A 19,075-nucleotide genomic window follows, 5' to 3' on the forward strand; every position below is an offset into this window, starting at 1 on the left:
GGGGGGGGCGGTTAGACAAACCTTTCGTGCTTGTTCTTCCTTCAGCTTAGCAACACGGATTCTCTCTGTTGACATTTCTATTTTCTGTCTCATGAGTTCAAGTGCTGAAGGAGAAGAGGAAGCACTTAAATCAACAATTGTGTCAGGAGATACAAGTGCTCAACGAAGTAGCATTGACAAGTCACAAACCTGCTTTTTTGGGGCCAGCAGTAAGCTTCATCTCCATTGACAGGTTTGCGAATTCCTTTTCAACATCACGGATCTTGGAATAATTTTCAGCAATATATCTGGAAGGATATAACAGAAAAGAGAAAATTATCATGCATATGAAACTTGGGAAGGCCATCTGATGGGGAAAAGAAGTTTGATGCAGGAGATAACATAAATGCATGCTTACACCTCCATTACTTCTGTAGAAACTTAAGCCTCCATTCAAGTATTCAATTCCAAATAATTACCTCTGATAATGTGTTCACCAGAAAAAAAAACTAGAACATAAGGTGCACACAGGCTAGAACATGGACTCAACATTGGCATAAAATCCAGAAATTTACTAAACAAAGATCTGCAAGATGAGAAAGAGTACCCTATGCATGGAAACAAAGTTTCCTAGAAAAAATCTCTCCACTATAATGTTTTCATTTGGCAAAATGAATGACTATTCTTTTATCCCAACTTCAACTTTTAAGGTATACAAAGAAAAAGCCTATTTGAGAATGAAAGTGACCAAAGATACTCGTTTTTCATGACTATTCTTTTATCACAACTTCAATTTGTTTGAAAGATCTCTAATCTGTTAAAAATCAATGCAAAATCTCCAATTTGTTAGTTTAATATTGAAATTTTAAATTCACCAAAACGAAAGTTATTTCAAAGAAACGATCTACCTTTTCCTAGATAATAGGTTTCCATATCATAAATTTTCCTCATAGATATACCATACGTGCTATTTATATATAAAAAAGTTTGATGACCGTGGTGTCCGGACCAGCTTTTGCGCACCTCAACTAATGCCACGGGATACCTTCCACCTCCCACCAGCAACAGGTGCAAGGTAACTCTTTCCACTAACGCTAGGACAAATGGGAAGAATCACCTATTGTTTTAAACCATACTATTCTATCCAGTATAGTGATTTATGTAACAGTTTCTGTTTAGATATCAACCAGTGTATTCATTATTTGAAACTACATAAAAATAGACAATTTATTTGTACATTGCTCCCAAGATTTCTGTTCCTAACTGTGTATAACTGCCCTATCAAACCCTATGAATTATTATGGTCATCAGAATTCATTGCTATATCCTGGTTTATGCTAAATCACCTTATTTTCTCTCAAAATTCTTAAGTTGGGATACATGGTGTCTGACCCAATTTGCACGCTATTTTCTCCCAGTTTCTTTACCATACTCCTTTAAATCATATTCAACCTTTTTTTGTTCCCTAATCATCTCTTGTCGTGCACTCCACAGTGAGGGCATACTTTGCTTTGTTAACCTTGCATTTTATTTATTTTTTTGAAATTGATGTTAACCTTGCATTCTTGGTAATCTTTTACGATTGTACTAGTATCCAAAGATCCTACGTTCGAATGAGATAACTCCAATTATAGCAATGTATACAAATAGTTCATATCATGGATCCCAACTAGTTTAAGGGTAGTTGGTTGATTGATTGACTAGATTTTCCGTTTCTTGTTCTTTTTAAAATTCCAGAAGATCAAAACCAACTTTTGTTTGGTAAGTAAATAATTGCATTTATTACTAAGTGAGAGCCTTACCAATTAAGAAAAGACAAACTAGGCAAATAGAACTACCACGACTGCACAAGGCTGGCCAGACGATCCATGCCCTTCATGCCTTCCCTATTCTCAACATTCAATACTTCAACTATTTCTATGCAGGATATCTAAGTCACACACTTTGCTGCTAATTGATCTATTTACCAGTATCTAATCAATAGAGTGGAATTCCTAGAAATGAACCCAATCCAGTTGAGATTAAGCATTAGCTGAATGATTGATCGACTTAATATCAAAAGAATCAAACAATGTGTACTTAAGAATATCCAAAGAAGCAGTTACTAACTCTCGACGGAAGATAATTAAGTAAATTCCAGTAAAATGCAATAGAAACAAGCAATGTTGAATTTAAAAGTACACTTACTTTCTCAATTGAAGCTGTTCTTCTTCAATTATCTGTAACAACCACGAACACGAGAATTAAACAATGCATATAATCACAATTTTCCAAAATCAAACACAAAATCAGAAGAAAATACCTTTTCAGTGTAAGCAATCACCGGTGATTCTCTGGCGATGCCGTCAGGTCCAATCTCCGGTAACATCACAGGATTTGGATTTGAATTAGCATTTGTCGCCATTGATCTAGCAATTTGGTTTCAGTAGAAAAACTTTTCACGCCGGCGAGTTCTATACAGTCGTAAAAAAGTTTGCTAAATGGCGAACGTGTCGGCGACGTTTTCGCGGCGGCACATGCCGTTAACTGTGGCGGAGCCGATGACCCGATTTTCTGATTAAAAGCAAAAATCGATTTTCTGATTTCACGTGGACTTCTATTAAAAAATATAATATTATCTACCATATATTTACTTATTCTAATGTTTGAGGGTTCGAAAATCGAATCAAATTGAAAAAAAATAAAAAATTATTGATTTAATGTGATTTTAATTTAAAAAATAATTTCTTGATTTTAACTTTAAGAAAAAATTAACTGAAAAATCGAACCGAGCTATTATTAAATAACTAATTAAAATTATAATTGTACATAGATGTATCATGTATGTATATCACATTTGTTGCCTATTCCATTAGGATTTCTTGGTATATCATATTCATGTATAATATAAATATTGTTGAAAGGTTTTTTATTCGTACGTAATTCAATACATACGATAAAAAGTAAACGAGAAATGAGATTTTTCTATCATGATCCATTCCCCGATTTAAAAAAGAATCGTCATGTGTCATTAATAAGAAGAGAATAACAATCACTAAAAACATAACTTAAAATTCTATACATTTAAATTTCACAAAATCTCGATCTCGTCATTATAAGTATATAAATAAAATCATAAAAGTTTGTCATAAATTTTAGGCTTTTTGCCGTACCAAGCTTCAAAATAACATTTGTGCTATCATTGAGTTTGCATATGTCTTAAAGTAATTTCTCGAGCCAAACAAAATATTTTGATAATTATCTTTTTTCAATAAAATCACTTCGATTTTCACTAACGAAGTTTTAAAATGAGAATTTTACACAAATTTCATAATGTTATGAGGTAATTACATCTTATTTCTACTCTTTTTCTTGTTACAAAAATTTCTTAAATTTAATGGAATTCGAATACATCCCAAAATATTTTGATACATCACGTTTCGATTGCGAATATATCGCTCAACGTCCCAATGCACTATGTCTCGATTTCAAATACGTCACTCAACGTCCCGATACATTGTACGTCCTTATATATCGTGTAAAGTGATGTATCCAATCGATAAATCATGTAAAGTGATGTATCCAATCGATAAATCGTGTAAAGTGATGTATCCAATCGATAAATCATGTAAAGTGATGTATCGATCATACATCATGTAGAGTGATGTATCCTATAACAAAAGAGAGTAGAAAATTTTAAACAATATGATAAAATAAATTATATACTTAAATAATTTTTTATTTTAAAAATAGATTAGTCAACCTAGAGTTGGGCAATTTAGCAAAGATTTTACTTATTACATTGCAACAAACTAATGGGCCTAATATCATAGAAATGTAGAGGGGATGATACCTTAAGGTAACATCACAAATATAACCTTAGTTAAGGCCCACAAAATCCCAACAATTTTAATTTGTTTCACAAAGAATTTCTTCATCAGGTCCAAAAGAGCTATTAGGGTCCATAAAGGATACACAACTTTAATTTGACTTCTTCCATGATGGTAAGGCAGTAAAACCAGTATGGTTATCAGTAGTTACCATAGTCGGCTGGTCAGTGATTTGGGCTCGGGACTTTCATATTAAAGGTTTCAAGTTTAAAATTTTCCGACGAAAGTAAGGGGCTTGCCTTCTGGGTCGAGCTTATGGCACCCGACTTTGCCTAGTGTGGACTCTCCTATGTAGTTTGCGAGCTATTGCATAGAGTCAAAGGTTTTACCATGTGTGCACCCAAAGGATAGTAATTGCGGATTGTCATAAAAAAAAAGGTTACAATAGTCTCAGTGATATATTAAGATTAGAGAAATCGTCAAACTAAATTAATCTAATATTATATCAATAAAATATTTTAAAATTTTACATGGTAATTGATGGTGTTAATGACTAACTATGATCATCGTATGTGTTGATTTGATGGTGTTGATTGATGACGGATAGTATCTTATGGTATAGTGGTTGGCAGTAGTGATTAAACGTGGTTGTTGAGAATTAGTAGTGGAATGATATGTACTACCAGTTAATGATGATAACGATAACTGATAGTGAGTAGTGATTGAATGTAATAATGGTTGATAGTGATGATATGATTGCAAATGATAGCTAATTTGTAATTACAATTGATTTGGGTGATTGACGATAGTGATGATTATGGTTGGGCTGAGGATGATGATTACGGGTGATAGGTGGTAGTAGTTTGTGCCAGAAATGGTGGCATGGGTGGTGGCCGGTGAAAGTATATATAGATCGAGTAGCAATGAGTTATCATTCTTGTAGAAATTCTTAAATAAACATCTTAATTATATTAAGACTTTGTCATAGATCTTAATCGTTCAAACATATTCAAATTCATTAAGTGATCGTAAATAAATAAATAAATAACAGACTAAAACAATTAAGATTTGAATGATTAAAAAGCAAACAAACTCAATGCCTGAGATTTGAATGATTAAGATTAACACTTCTAATTTCATTAAGTATAAACAAATGAGGTCTTAGTGATTATATATTTTCCTAATAATGCCACAAAAACATTTCCCGGCAATTAAGTTAATCTCATCGTATTCATTATTACTAAAGTTTTTAGCGATATTGATATAAAGTGTTAATTATAAATAACGTTCATAATATTTTATTGACACTAAATATGATATTATAACAATTATATTATTGTCGCGAAATCCCTTTTATTATTGTGTATATATACCCTCAATCCATTTAAATTGTATCACTCTGGTCTTTTATTTGAATGTGCAGGATTTGAATTTTGACTAATAAAATTAGAAGTTTTTCAGCATGATTCAGTGATAAATTACACTATAAAATATAATTTTTTTTACTATTTTTTATCGAATTATAACACTAGAAAAATATGAGAAATAGATTATTATTAAAATAATAAAAAACTTTGTAATTTTTTATATAAAATATTTGTGTATTATTGTCAACCAACATAGCATGTTCTAAATTAATAATTTTCAATTCAAGCTTCTTAAAACATTATTATTAATATATCACCAAAGTTATTCACATAGGGTCTAGGGACTCTTTATATACTAGAAATACTAATTTTTTTCTCGTTCGAAATTATAAACTTCAAAATCATGATTTATATTAGATATACTAATTTTTTTCTCGTTCGAAATTATAAACTTCAAAATCATGATTTATATTAGATATACTAATTTTTTTCTCGTTCGAAATTATAAACTTCAAAATCATGATTCTTCTACGTATGACTGTATTAGAAGTGTTTCGTATATAACAACCATCCTTCCCTTGTGGTTGTGAGAAGCTTAATTTGTTGATCCATAAATGACTTGAATTAACAAATGTATAGATTAAACCTTGACTATTAACGAATTAATTAAACGTATCATATTTTTGTGAACTAATTTTATCACGCGTACGTTAAGATTAACGCTAGGTCACTTTCATCATCTTTTTTTAATAGCATGACATGAGCACGTTAGAAGCAGATGGTGTATGTTTCCACTTAGGTGGTGAAGTGAATCCAGAAATATAATGTAAGTAGTAAGGTGGATTATTGTTATTATTATTATTATTATTATTATTATTATTATTATATGTATATAAAGAGTACTACAAATGAATTTTAATTAATTGTCTTTATGTTGGTCCATTACAACATATTATTGTACGTGCATCTATTTATTGGACCATTTGTTTAGTTTCATTTTTGGATTTTTTCGAACATGAATTAGTTGACATTTGAGAAAAATAAATAAATTTGAAGTTAAATTTAAAAGGGGTACTCAAAAGTTAAAAGTTGTGTTTGAGGATTAAAACATAGTTGAAGTTTAGGTATTTCGAAAATTTAAGTCGTATGTAAATATAAAAATACGGTTGCATTATCTATTTTCACATACTCAAATCTTTTACTTAATTGTTATGTTCAAACGCAGTCTCTATTTTCACATACTCAAATCTTGGTCAAACACAACTTCAAGTATGTGAAAATAGAGACTGCGTTTGAACATAACGATTAAGTAAAAGATTGTTGAGCGAAAATTAAAAAAAAAAATTAAATTTATATTTTCAAATTTCATATTACAACCATGAATTTGAAATAATATTAATGGATCAATTTGATAAGTAAATACTTATATGAAATAATTTTTGAATATTGATTTTAAAAGAAAAATTGTTATAAAAGCAAATTTCTCTATTGAATAACTAGAAATTGAACTATCTTATCGATCGAATGAAACCATTTATTCTTTCAGTATATTGTATCATAAATCCACTGATTTATATATATATATATATATATTGGACCAGAAGTTGCTACGATAAACTAAAGTAGAGAAAAAAATACGAAATATTTGTTACGATACCTATGGAGAAATAATATGTATTCATCATTCGTGTTGTTTTGATTATTTATATCAATTATCATAATCAACATCGAATGTAGAACTTTCATCAAACGACCTTTGGTGCATGCTTGTATGAAGAGTGTATCAAAAATTGAGCTTGCAACTTTCACCTTACCAATAATTTAAAAGTCGACAATTGTTACTCATAATTATTATAATCTTATATATAATATACAATGTGATTTTTCGATGCGATCAGCTTCTCTAGCTATCTCTACCTATGTATGCAATGGTAGGTGTAGGTCCCCATTAACACATGTAAGTAAACTATATAGTTTGTGTCCCCATTCATTATTTAAATTTGGCGTAATACATATATTAGATCCTAAACTTAGTTTCAAATTTTAACTTTGACCTCTAATTTTCATAATGTACAAACAGACACTTTAACTATTCAACTTTTAAATAAATAAACACATGAGTCCTACATGACAAAATTTACGTAGGACACCATGTAGGACAAAAAATGACATGTAGGATGACATGTGTGTCAATTTGTTCAACTTTATACTAGTTTAAGTGTCTATTTGTGCACACCCAAAATTGAAGGGCATAAATGTGATTCGAAACTAAGTTAAAGGGCATAATTATGTATTATGCCTTTAAATTTTGTGTGTATTTATAAATGAAAACTATTCTAAAATTTCCAACATAACAAAGTGATATATCTTAGCACATGATCATACCTCAAACATGAACTAATTAATTTGTCAAGATAGAGGTGTCTCCTCGGTGCTTTTTACTCACGAGACATCTCGAATCTTTCATAAACTTTGAATTATTCAAAAAGAGATCAAAATATATATCAAAATACTTCAAAATCAATAAATTATCATAGTTCGAAAAATACGTCACTAACAACAATTTTATACTCACAATCTTCGATGAATAAAATTATTTCTTTATTATTTGTTTTGTAATTGCAATATATTTTTCATATTTGAGAATTAAATTTGTTGGAAACGAATTGGTTGGTGCAAAAAGGGACATATTTGAAACGAAATAACTATGAAAACGTTGAAAAATAAATAGAAGACAAAGACATTATTATATGAAACAAATGGCAAACATGATTAGATTAGGCACGATTAAAGATAAATGTTTATTTGTTTTGGCCACTAGTGAGGATTTAGAAGCTGCTTTATTTTAGATTTTGTTAGAGTGTTTAGGTAGAAAATACAAGCAAATTTGTGTTATTGACAAGTCGAACTAATAATGTGTGTGAAAAGGTTCTTCTTTTCTGCTATCAAGGAATGTGATGCAGCGAATAATATTGATTTATTTTTTTCAAATAGAGGTCTTGGGGGTTGGATATAATCTTTTTTTTATGATAGCGCTTCCTCCGATTAAAACTCTACACAACGTGAATTCAAAAGAGTTGAAATTCGATATGAATATCAAACGTCAAGTAAAAATCAAAAGAGAAAATTCCTCTTTATATTGCGTAAGATCCAACAAAATGTTAAAGCAAAAGATAAGGAACCCGGGGGGGGGGATCCATAAGTTATTTTTTTGAGGGATCCATAGTGTAAATTAAGGGGTTTTGGTTGAATTTATATATGTATATAATGTCGTAGAGCTTTACGAGTTTAGTCGAACTGAATGTATAGTTTTGATCTGAACTCTATAGTTTTTATTAATATGTGTGGGTTAACAAATTTACAAAATAATGTTATATTTATTTTTTGAGATTCAATTATTAATATTGAGATTGTTATCCTACTATATCTATATCGATAAATTTTAAATTTTAAATCTGCTTCTTCTGAGACGAGTGGAGAAACTTTTGAAAGTATTTTGTCCTTCTAACAAATCTTTCTTTAGTTCTTATCCCAAGAAATTCCAAAACCAAAATCAAAATAAGATAGTGTTTGCTCCCCATTTTGATAAAATCAAAGTTCTTGAGGAGACCCACCATTGAATTATGATGATGATGGCTAATGAAATGAGTTTGATCTTGAAGTGAAATTGTATTTTGTCCTAATTTGAAGACAATGGCACACATATGAAGTTATAAAATAGTTGCAATTGGAGAACTACTTCACGTGTTAGTTTTCAATGAAATTTTGCTCTTTGGGAATGATTGACGTCCTTCGATTCTTTACGAGACATTTCATTTCGAGTTTTGAGTACGGAAAAATTACGTTGCATGTATTGTCTCCAGAATAAGCCTTGCAACGTATAATATAAATATAATCAAATTTTAATATGAATATTGAATATTGAATACTGAACCACGAGACCAGTTAAAAACAAAACACTTTAGCCCTACATTTTTGTTATCAATGGCATATATAATTGGTGAATGGTGACCATTCCACTATCATGTTAGTTGCCTTCATTGATGGAACTTGTTACCTCACGCTGACCCCCACCTGAATTTTGTATGTTGCTATATTTGGATATCATTTCTATATAATGGAAATATATATGTATATATATATATATATATATATATATATATTACCTTATGTCAACTCCATGTGATATGAACACTAATGGATGTATATATTTTGATCGAAGGAAAATATTTTTTAATTTTTTATGTTCGATCGATTTAAATGGTTTTGAAAAAAATTATAGTCATGAAATTTTTGAGGACTAGTTAGGATACGGTTCAAAACTTAAAGAATAATGAATCGTTTTGCTAGCTACTCTTTTGCACTAAAATACCGAACCTCTGTCGATTATCTGGAGTTCAAACTTGTAAGTATGTCTAATTGATTCATATATCGCGTGTTAAGTTGAATATTACTTAGTGTGTGTCAAATCATATAAAACTAATACTGAGTGAACACAACAAAATATAACTAGAAATTTCTGAGGGTGATTAATTGAAGGCACGATCCAAAACTTGACAGATTACGAGTCCTTCCTTTATTCTTCTCCATTTAAATACTAGATTTTCATTCGTTGCAATGTTTAAATTCGTAACACACATCTAATTCACTATTGGACTCTTACCACTCAACCAAAATCTTGTCCAGAGAGATTTTCTAATTATTGTCATCTTTTTATAATGCTGATTAAACTCTGCTTAGTGATTGATATTCAAGGTAAATAGCAGTATAAATTGAGTATGTTAACTCATGTGAAACTAATATAGAGCTAGAGATCACAACAAAATATAATCAATAAATTTGCGACAGTCATTTGAGGGCACGTCTTAACGCTTGTTAGATGAACGCTCTTCTTTTATATATTTTTCTTTATTTAAATACTATACTTTCATCAGTTGCAATGTTCAAACTCGAAACTCATATGTAATACATGTAACCGCTCCACCAACATTTGTCCCTGCAAAAATATTCTGAATACTGTCATCGTTTCATGATGTTGACTAGACTCTACTCGATGTCAAGTTAAACAATATAACATTATTCAAACTTTTTTTACTTTTCTTTTTCAAGAAAATATTTGTATTTGATTTAATTAAACTTTGTCAAAGTTCATGTTGAAATTGGACAAAATTAAACCAAATGGCCACTAAATTTATAACATATTGTTATATACATGAAAGTGATGAATCTATGTTGTTGTGGATAATGGAAGAATTCAAAATATAAGCAAGCTTAGAAATATATGTCCATAATATGTCAAGACACTTACTATTTGTGTTACTTAATTATGTGTTAACATATGCCACTATTATAATATCAATATTCTAAAAAGTGAACTAATTACAAAAATCACAAATGGTGTCATTTTTTTTATACTGAATATTTTTGTTTATTTATTATCTATCTATACACATATACGAAATATTGTATAATATTTTGATAAAAAAAATGTTCTAGACATCGCTTGAGACAACGTATATGTCTGTTATGGAAGAATATGAACTTTTCACTTACAATTAAAAATTTTAAATTTAATATTTAAATATGAAAAAACTCTCGATAGGAAGTCCTTCCTCTTTTCATGATTATATGTAGCACTCGCGCAAACAATCGTATGACTTCGAAAAGAAACTATTAACCCAATAGTTATACTTTGAAACCCCACCCCCACCCCACAAAATACAATACCCAAAATAATGTTGTAATACTCAAACAAAATGTGTTCAAAGCTCTACCAATTGGGAAAGTAATTATTTTTCTAAAGAAACTCAAGTTAGTGTTATTAGACACATTGAAATACACAACATATTGCAATAACACAAGTGGGAACCAGACTCGACTAACTCCTAAAGTCAACTTAAAAGAAAAGAAAAAAGAAAAAAAAAAGTGGATGATTCCATTTTAGTCAAGTAGATTATGTTTGGTATTGTGTTTGTGCTTCATTGATAGGTTCCATAATCAAGGATGTATCATCTAATTCTTAGTGGTTGCAAACTATTTTTGAATCTCACACAAATAGTGCGTATATATATAAATATATATATATCGTGTTTTCATATTCATCGACTATTTTTAGTTTAAATAATTGAATGAGCAACTATTAAGTATTACAAAGTTACTATTGTCTCATTATTTATCGCTAAAAAATGTTCAGATGATTACTATCACGTATATTTTGATTGCATCAAGAGAAAAGAAAAAAAAATAGTGTTTTCACGTGAAATAATTATGAGGTTTTAAGAATTTATTTTTTTATGCACCACGTTTTTTTCCAATTAAGTGATTTGTGAAAAAATTATGAGATTTTAAGAATTTATTTTTTTTATGCACCATGTGTTTTTTCAATTAAGTGATTCGAGAAAAATGAACGAAAAAAATCATATTGAATCACTAATTTCTTATTAATTTACTAGGGGAAAAACTTGTATTTCTAATAGTGAATTAGATTAATATTTCAATTTTTTACATTACTTTACTTCAATTTTCTTTATATATATATATATATATATATATATATATATATATATCATTTTTTCATGAGCAACTATTTAGTATTACAAAATTACTATTGTCTCATTATTTGTAGCTAAAAAATGTTCAGGTGATTACTATCACGTATATTTTGCTTGCATCAAGAGAAAAGAAAAAAAAATGTTTTCACATGAAAAAAATTATGAGGTTTTAAAATTTTTATTTTTTTATGTATCACATGTTTTCTCAATTAAGTGATTCGAGAAAAATGAACAAGAAAATCATATTGAATCACTAATTTCTTATTAATTTACTAGGGGAAAAAACTTGTATTTCTAATAGTGATTTAGATTAATATTTCAATTTTCTTACATTACTTCACTTCACAAGGTAGACATGGTAATAATCCCAACATCAAAGATTATTATTGGACAAAAAATAAATGAATCATCTAGACTATTCCCCATTACCCCAACAGAAGTAGGTGGGATGTGCTCTAGAAATGTCTAGTTTTAGGCCTGACTTAGAATAGACGGACATTACAACAAAATAACCATTAGCGGTATATTCTTCGTTATATTTTTGAGTCAAATATATTTTTGAACTTTTAATCAGGCAAATATTTGAGATCATGCCATGTATCTTTTCGTTTAATCAAAAGGTATATATGATCCAAAATTATGACAGTAAGGGTATTTATGACTCAAAAGTATAACGAAGGATATATACGTATCATTTTTAAAAGTTAGAGGATATATTTGACCTTTTTCCCTTTAATTTTTAATTGCCGTTATATATATATATATTTAGCAACAATTGCCACTTTTCGTATATGTCCCTTAAGCCTTTAGCGACATTGGTTCTAATGACACTTAACTAATGTCGGTAAAGACGTTAGCACTCTTTATTAGTGTCAATATTTAATACCGCTAAAAGTTATTTTTATTATAATGGAATTATAACCGAATACTTCCTTTTATTGAAAAATTATATTCCTTTTATTGAAAAATTATATTATATATAAACTAATTTTTAAATATATAATTAAAAAAAAAGGATTCACTGAGAAGAAAAATGATTTTTGCTTATAGAGTTTATGTAAGTAGGTCCAATTCGATTGCTCGCGATATAAATCTCTGTCTATAGATAGATAAATAGAGATGCAAAATAAGTTATAATATTATGTTACAAACATCTTAGACTTACGCCTATACATTATTATTATTATTATTATTAGGGATAATGCATAAGTACCCCTTCAATCTATTCCTGAAATTTCAAAGACACATTTATACTATACTAAGGTCCTATTACCCCCCTGAACTTATTTTATTAATAATTTTCTACCCCTTTTTGTCCTACGTGGCACTATCTTGTGGGTCCAACGCTGATTGACTTTTTTTTCAAGCTAGTGCCACGTAGGTCTAAAAGGGGTAGACAATTACTTATAAAATAAGTTGAGGGGGTAATAGGACCTTAGTATAGTATAAGTGTGTCTCTGAAATTTCGGGCGTAGGTTGAAGAGGTACTTGGACATTTTCCCTTATTATTATTATGATATAAAACGATTTAAATTAAATGTTTTTTTTTCAAAGGTCGTAGCTTGTACGCTACACTTATGCGGAGATACATGCATAAAGGTGTGGATTGCAACATGTACAACAAATGTAAGACATAAATCACAATCGAATTGATCAAACAAAAATAAAATAAAAAGAGAGGCGTGAAAATAATAATTTTATATTATGAGTTATGACGCTACTATACTAAACTAAGCGTTCAAATTGATTGAATTTTTTTCAATCATTTTAGTTAGAACTTATATATAGACAATTGTGCGGCGTGCATGCATAACGATGATAAAACTGTGTAGGTTAAAAATTATTTTTCATATATATTAAATCTTTGTAAACACTTTTAATAAAATTTTCGATTTCATATTCATACTCGACATTACTCGTTACTTGACACTGTATTTTTAAAGTATATATATAGTAAATCTTTTAACATTAGTAAAAATTTTAATTTATAAATTCGATGTAAATTAAACAATATTTGTCAACTGACACAAAACTAATTCCCAAACTTTTGAATTTTAGTCAAACTCTCAACTCTACTTATCAATTGACACTTGTATTTATAAAAATAGAAATTTATTCTAAAAAAAAAGACGTTGAAAATTCTCTTTATATCTCATCGACTCATTCCATTTTCTTTTAGCAAGCACCTAATTCTTTAGAATAAATATTATCATCTATACTTGTGAATAATTATTCAAGGACAACTCAACCCTACCTTAGACTTTTCTTGAATTTTGTAATTCGAAGATATTCGATATCAAACGTAATTTTCACTTTATCACTCATATTCAAATATAAAGATGATTGATGTGATAAAAAGATTAAATTATATTTAATCAAATTATTTATAAGATAATGAATAAATATTATCATCTATACTTGTGAATAATTATTCAAGGACAACTCAACCCTACCTTAGAGTTTTCTTGAACTTTGTAATTAGAAGATGTTCGATATCAAGCGTAATTTTCACTTTATCATTCAAAATTCAGACGTAGGAAAAAGGTTTTGGATTGACTAATCCTTTTCTTGTAGGAAAAAGGTTTAGGACTCTATAAATAGAGGCATGTTCCTTCTAACTTAGTCAGCATTCACAATGTAGTCTTAAGGGCTTTGAGAGTTTTGGTTAGGGGGAGAATTTGTGGGTCACAAGCTTGATACGTTATCACTTGTGTGAACCACCCATGTATTCCGAGTGAATTAGTTGAGGTTGTTTCTCTCTGTATTTTGTACTCTCATATTTATAGTGGATTGCTCATCTCCTTTGTGGACGTAGGTCGATTGACCGAACCACGTTAAATCTTTGTATCTTTTGGTATATTTCTCGTTGTCTTCTTACTCGTAGTCTTTTGAGGTTTGGATTGCTAGCTTCCGCGTTTACACCTGCTTATTTCCGATCCTAACAATAAAGATGCTCGATGTGATGAAAAGATTAAGTTATATCTAATCAAATTACTTATAAGATAATAAGAGATAATTCGTAATTTACTAAACATGTAATTGATCTGCTATTACATGCTAAATTCACATATTTTAACTTTGAAGTACTCTACTTCACAAAATATGTAGAAAATATATAGATTGTGTATAATTTATACTAAATATACATATACATACACACTAACTATATTGTGTATTTTTTGTCCATGTTGATAAACTACTTGGCTGGACATTATATATTTATAACTTTTTATTAAGAAAACGACACCCTCAATATTTTTTTTTTTTAATTTTATATCTAGAGTTTTAATATCTATTTGTATATATATGATGATCTTACTAATCTAGATTTACGTAAGAGAAATTAAATTTTATTAATTTAACTCGTAAATTATTAATAGGGTAAATATGTTAAATCGAGGACTGAATCAATAGAAATTCAATTATCAATTATTGGACGTTTATAATTTGAATTATTGATATAGATGATAAACTATCTAAAATTTCATTCAATTGATAACTGATATCAATATATATTTTGATTTAATATATCGATTATTTTTGTTTGTCATTAAAATTCCGTATATCTATTATGACAAATAATGTATCTCAATTTTAAAAATATAAATTCAGTATTCTAAAAAATAATAATATAATTATAGATATTCTTTTGAATGATCAGATATTATTATGTGATTAGTGTCGTCTTAATTTGTTTAACTTTTTCAGTCCATACACGTTTTTGAAATGCTAATTATAAGAGAGGAATAATTATGAGTATCTTCATTAAAATAAAATAAAATACACAAAATGTGTATTGATTTACACGTTTGCATTATTTGGATTCTTGTGTCTATTTTCTTAAACAAAATCAATACTCAATAAGATATAAATTTAAAACTCTTTTAATTTCAACATTTAATTAAAAGATAATGATAAAAATTACATTAAACTAATTAGTTATTATATGTTTTGTGAATCTTAGCTATCGAATATTTACATATATCAAAACGGAAATACAATTATTATTTGTTCCTTGTTTCTCTCTCTATATATATATAAAAAAAATATTAGGTTAAGAGATTTATAGTAAGTTTTGTGAAGGTTTTAATACCTAAAAAGTTATATAATTTTTTTTATATTCATTTTCTGAATTTACATTCAAAATTAAAGTGTTTACGCACTTTTGCATATACTCAACTGTATTATATAAAATAGGATGGATGAAGTAATAGAATTCACCCCATTAAATTATATAAGCTTTATCAAAATTACATTTTTGAATTAAGATTCTATTGAAAATAATATTTTATTTTATAAAGATAAAAGATAAGGTATTTATACATCTTATCTCTACAAATATTATAATACATTGTTATTGTTATATTAGAATTTCAAATTTGAATACGTAATGTTCAGATTCTGAATCCACAAAGAGAGAATAGATGTATAAGCTATATCACGTAATATAATGTTCAAATTCAGAATATATTATTATTTGTTATGTTAAAATTTCGAATTTCAAATTTAAACACGTGAGATAATATTCAAATTTTGAATATATTGTTATTGCTATGATAGAATTTTAAATTTTAACACGTAATATTCAAATTTTGAATCCGTCAAATCGCCAACAGAGAATACATGAAGATATAGAGTCCCACCAAAAGAAACGACAAAGCACACTATTGGTAATTTCTTTCCTATCAAACATGTACAAAAGACAAAATAATTTATGAACCAAAATTTAATTTTAGACATTTATAAGCCCTTCTAAGCAAAGTAGTCAATTTTTTTGAAATATTATTTTATTTTTTGTGCTAATGACACCATGAAAAAAAGTCCTATATAAGATTCCAAACTTTGTTTAACTTATCATTCCTTTTATCTACAACTACAACTATTTTCTACATTTTTTCCCCTTACTACTATATCAAAGATCAAGAAAATTTTACAAGTTACATGCAACATAATGGCAATTGATTGTATGATCACAAGAAATAATAACATGACATCCAAAGAAGATCAAGTATCAAATAAGTCGTTGAGTTTTGATGCATCATTGATGAAAAACGAATCAAATATACCAAGCCAATTCATATGGCCAGACCATGAGAAGCCAAATTATGCTAGTGTTACTAGAGAACTACAAGTTCCACTTATAGACTTAAGTGGGGTACTTTCAAATGACCCTATTGAAATCAAGAAAGCAACTAGGCTTGTTAATGAAGCATGTACAAAACATGGTTTTTTCTTAGTGGTTAACCATGGGGTTGACACAAATCTCATAAAAAATGCACATGTTTACATAGACAAGTTCTTTCAATTGCCACTTTGTGAGAAGCAAAAAGCACAAAGAAAAGTTGGTGAACATTGTGGTTATGCTAGTAGCTTTATTGGAAGGTTTTCATCTAAGTTGCCTTGGAAAGAAACACTCTCGTTTCAATACTCTGATCAGAAAGACTCATCACACATAGTTGAAGATTATTTTCAAAGGACACTCGGTGGAAAATTTAGTCATATTGGGTAAGAGTTAACGCAAAATTATGTTTTTGCTTTTTAGTCTGTTTTAGAAGTATGATAAACTTTTTATATTTGAAAACTCACAACTTTATATTTAAAATAATTTAAGGGTACTTTGGTGTGTGTCAAGAAGATATTGTTCTTTTTCATATTTCATACCCATGACACTTTTTACTTTTCAGACTAATTAAAAATAATGACATCTTTTATATTATTATTTTTTAATTTTATTTTTAGTGAAATAGTTTATAATCATAAAAATGTCATGTCATGTTTAAAACAATAAGTTTTCAATGATATTTTCAATAGTATATACATGCCAATCTTACAACACTCCTTACATTTTAGTTTGATTTAAAAAGAATGATGCACTTCTTTTCTATATTGATAAATACTTTTAACTTCAAAGTTTTTTATGTCACCCTTAATAAGTCATGAAAATATAATGTCATGTTTAAAACATCAAATTTAAAAGATAATTTTAACAGTATATGTCAATGTCACTGTTCTTTTTTTCAATTTTCGTGTCAAGTTGAAGATCATCAAATAAAATAATTTCGTGTCGAGTTGAAGATCATCAAAGAAAATGAAAATTTTTTCCTCTGATCAATTATATTAATTAATCTTATTGTTTTGTTTTTATAGGAAGGTTTATCAAGAATATTGCAATGCTGTGAGCGCCCTTTCTCTAGGGATCATGGAACTTTTGGGATCGAGCCTTGGTGTGAGCAAGAACCATTTCAAAGAATTCTTTCAAGGAAATGAGTCCATAATGAGATTAAATTATTATCCAACATGTCAAAAACCTGAACTCACTTTAGGGACAGGGCCTCATTGTGATCCCACATCATTGACCATTCTCCATCAAGATAGTGTTGGTGGGCTTCAAGTTTTTGTGGATAATGAGTGGCACACCATCACTCCAAATTTCAATGCTTTTGTTGTTAACATAGGCGACACATTTATGGTAACGTATCTTCAACACACTCCTTCATATATTAATATTGAGATTAGAAGTCCTGATCATTGCTCATACGTATATTGACATCAGATTAAATGTGTGATTATCATATCTAAATTTCATCCTCTAATTTTCAAATGATTAGATGCTTTACAAAAAAAAGTGAATTTCCGGTCCCCTCTCATTGATATGAGGTTTTTCAATAAAAAAAAATATGAAACATTTCATACAAGACAATTTCCAATATAGAAATCTATTAAAAATTCACGTTTTTTTTAAGTAGTGACGATGCACAACACTTTCAACATCATGATGACTTTAGTTATACTTGTCATACACCTAGTTGAATACACATATTTCCCACGGAACTAATTTCAACGATATCTATAAGCTCGTTAAAAGTGATCTCGAAAATATAATTTTTATTGAAAATCTCAAATTATTAATGTCACTCTGACAAGAACGTCCGTAAAAAATTCGTGAATTTTTAGTAGTGATGCATGCATGTCTAACTAGTTGAATTTTACTAATAATGTTCATTCATATATACTCGTATACTAATTATTATTTGTAGGCACTATCAAATGGAAGATACAAAAGTTGCTTGCATCGAGCAGTGGTAAACAACAAAATACCTAGGAAATCACTCGCTTTTTTTCTTTGTCCCAAGAAAGATAAGGTGATTACTCCACCAATTGAATTAGTGGATTCCAACAATCCAAGAATTTATCCAGATTTCACATGGCCAACCTTATTAGAATTTACACAAAAACAATATAGAGCTGATATGAACACCCTACAAACCTTCTCAAATTGGCTTAAAAAAACACAATCTTAAATATATCATCAACAAACATCTTTGTAAACTTGTTGTACATGCTTTGATTGTGGGGGGGGGGGGGGTAA

General features: G+C 28.7%; 2 protein-coding genes across 2 annotated transcripts in view; one reads left to right on the top strand and one right to left on the bottom strand.

The window, feature by feature from the left end:
• Positions 1–2,587, bottom strand: part of LOC107003256 — a 6,909-nt gene extending 4,322 nt beyond the window's left edge. Inside the window, exons 1-4 of the mRNA XM_015201558.2 lie at positions 2,282–2,587; positions 2,167–2,198; positions 190–287; positions 22–104 (exon numbers count right to left, since the gene is read on the bottom strand). Of these exons, the coding sequence (XP_015057044.1) occupies positions 22–104; positions 190–287; positions 2,167–2,198; positions 2,282–2,383 (315 nt within the window). The 5' untranslated portion in view covers positions 2,384–2,587. The remainder of the gene's footprint in view (positions 1–21; positions 105–189; positions 288–2,166; positions 2,199–2,281) is intronic.
• A 13,995-nt stretch (positions 2,588–16,582) lies between these two features.
• On the top strand, positions 16,583–19,061 carry LOC107003496 (gibberellin 20 oxidase 1-like). Its single transcript, XM_015201839.2, has 3 exons — positions 16,583–17,211; positions 17,854–18,175; positions 18,744–19,061. The coding sequence occupies exons 1-3, from the start codon at positions 16,658–16,660 to the stop codon at positions 19,005–19,007; spliced, it is 1,140 nt and encodes a 379-aa protein (XP_015057325.1). The 5' UTR covers positions 16,583–16,657; the 3' UTR covers positions 19,008–19,061.
• Positions 19,062–19,075: the final 14 nt, after the last annotated feature.

This window comes from Solanum pennellii, chromosome 11 (assembly GCF_001406875.1).
Source record: "Solanum pennellii chromosome 11, SPENNV200".
NCBI lineage: Eukaryota > Viridiplantae > Streptophyta > Magnoliopsida > Solanales > Solanaceae > Solanum > Solanum pennellii.

Excerpts from the sequence above, each read along its gene's own strand:
- LOC107003496 (XM_015201839.2), top strand. The coding sequence starts at position 16,658 with ATGGCAATTGATTGTATGATCACAAGAAATAATAACATGACATCCAAA. Across the intron at positions 17,212-17,853 it reads GGAAAATTTAGTCATATTGG|GAAGGTTTATCAAGAATATT; the intron begins GTAAGAGTTAAC and ends TTGTTTTTATAG. Across the intron at positions 18,176-18,743 it reads ACATAGGCGACACATTTATG|GCACTATCAAATGGAAGATA; the intron begins GTAACGTATCTT and ends TATTATTTGTAG.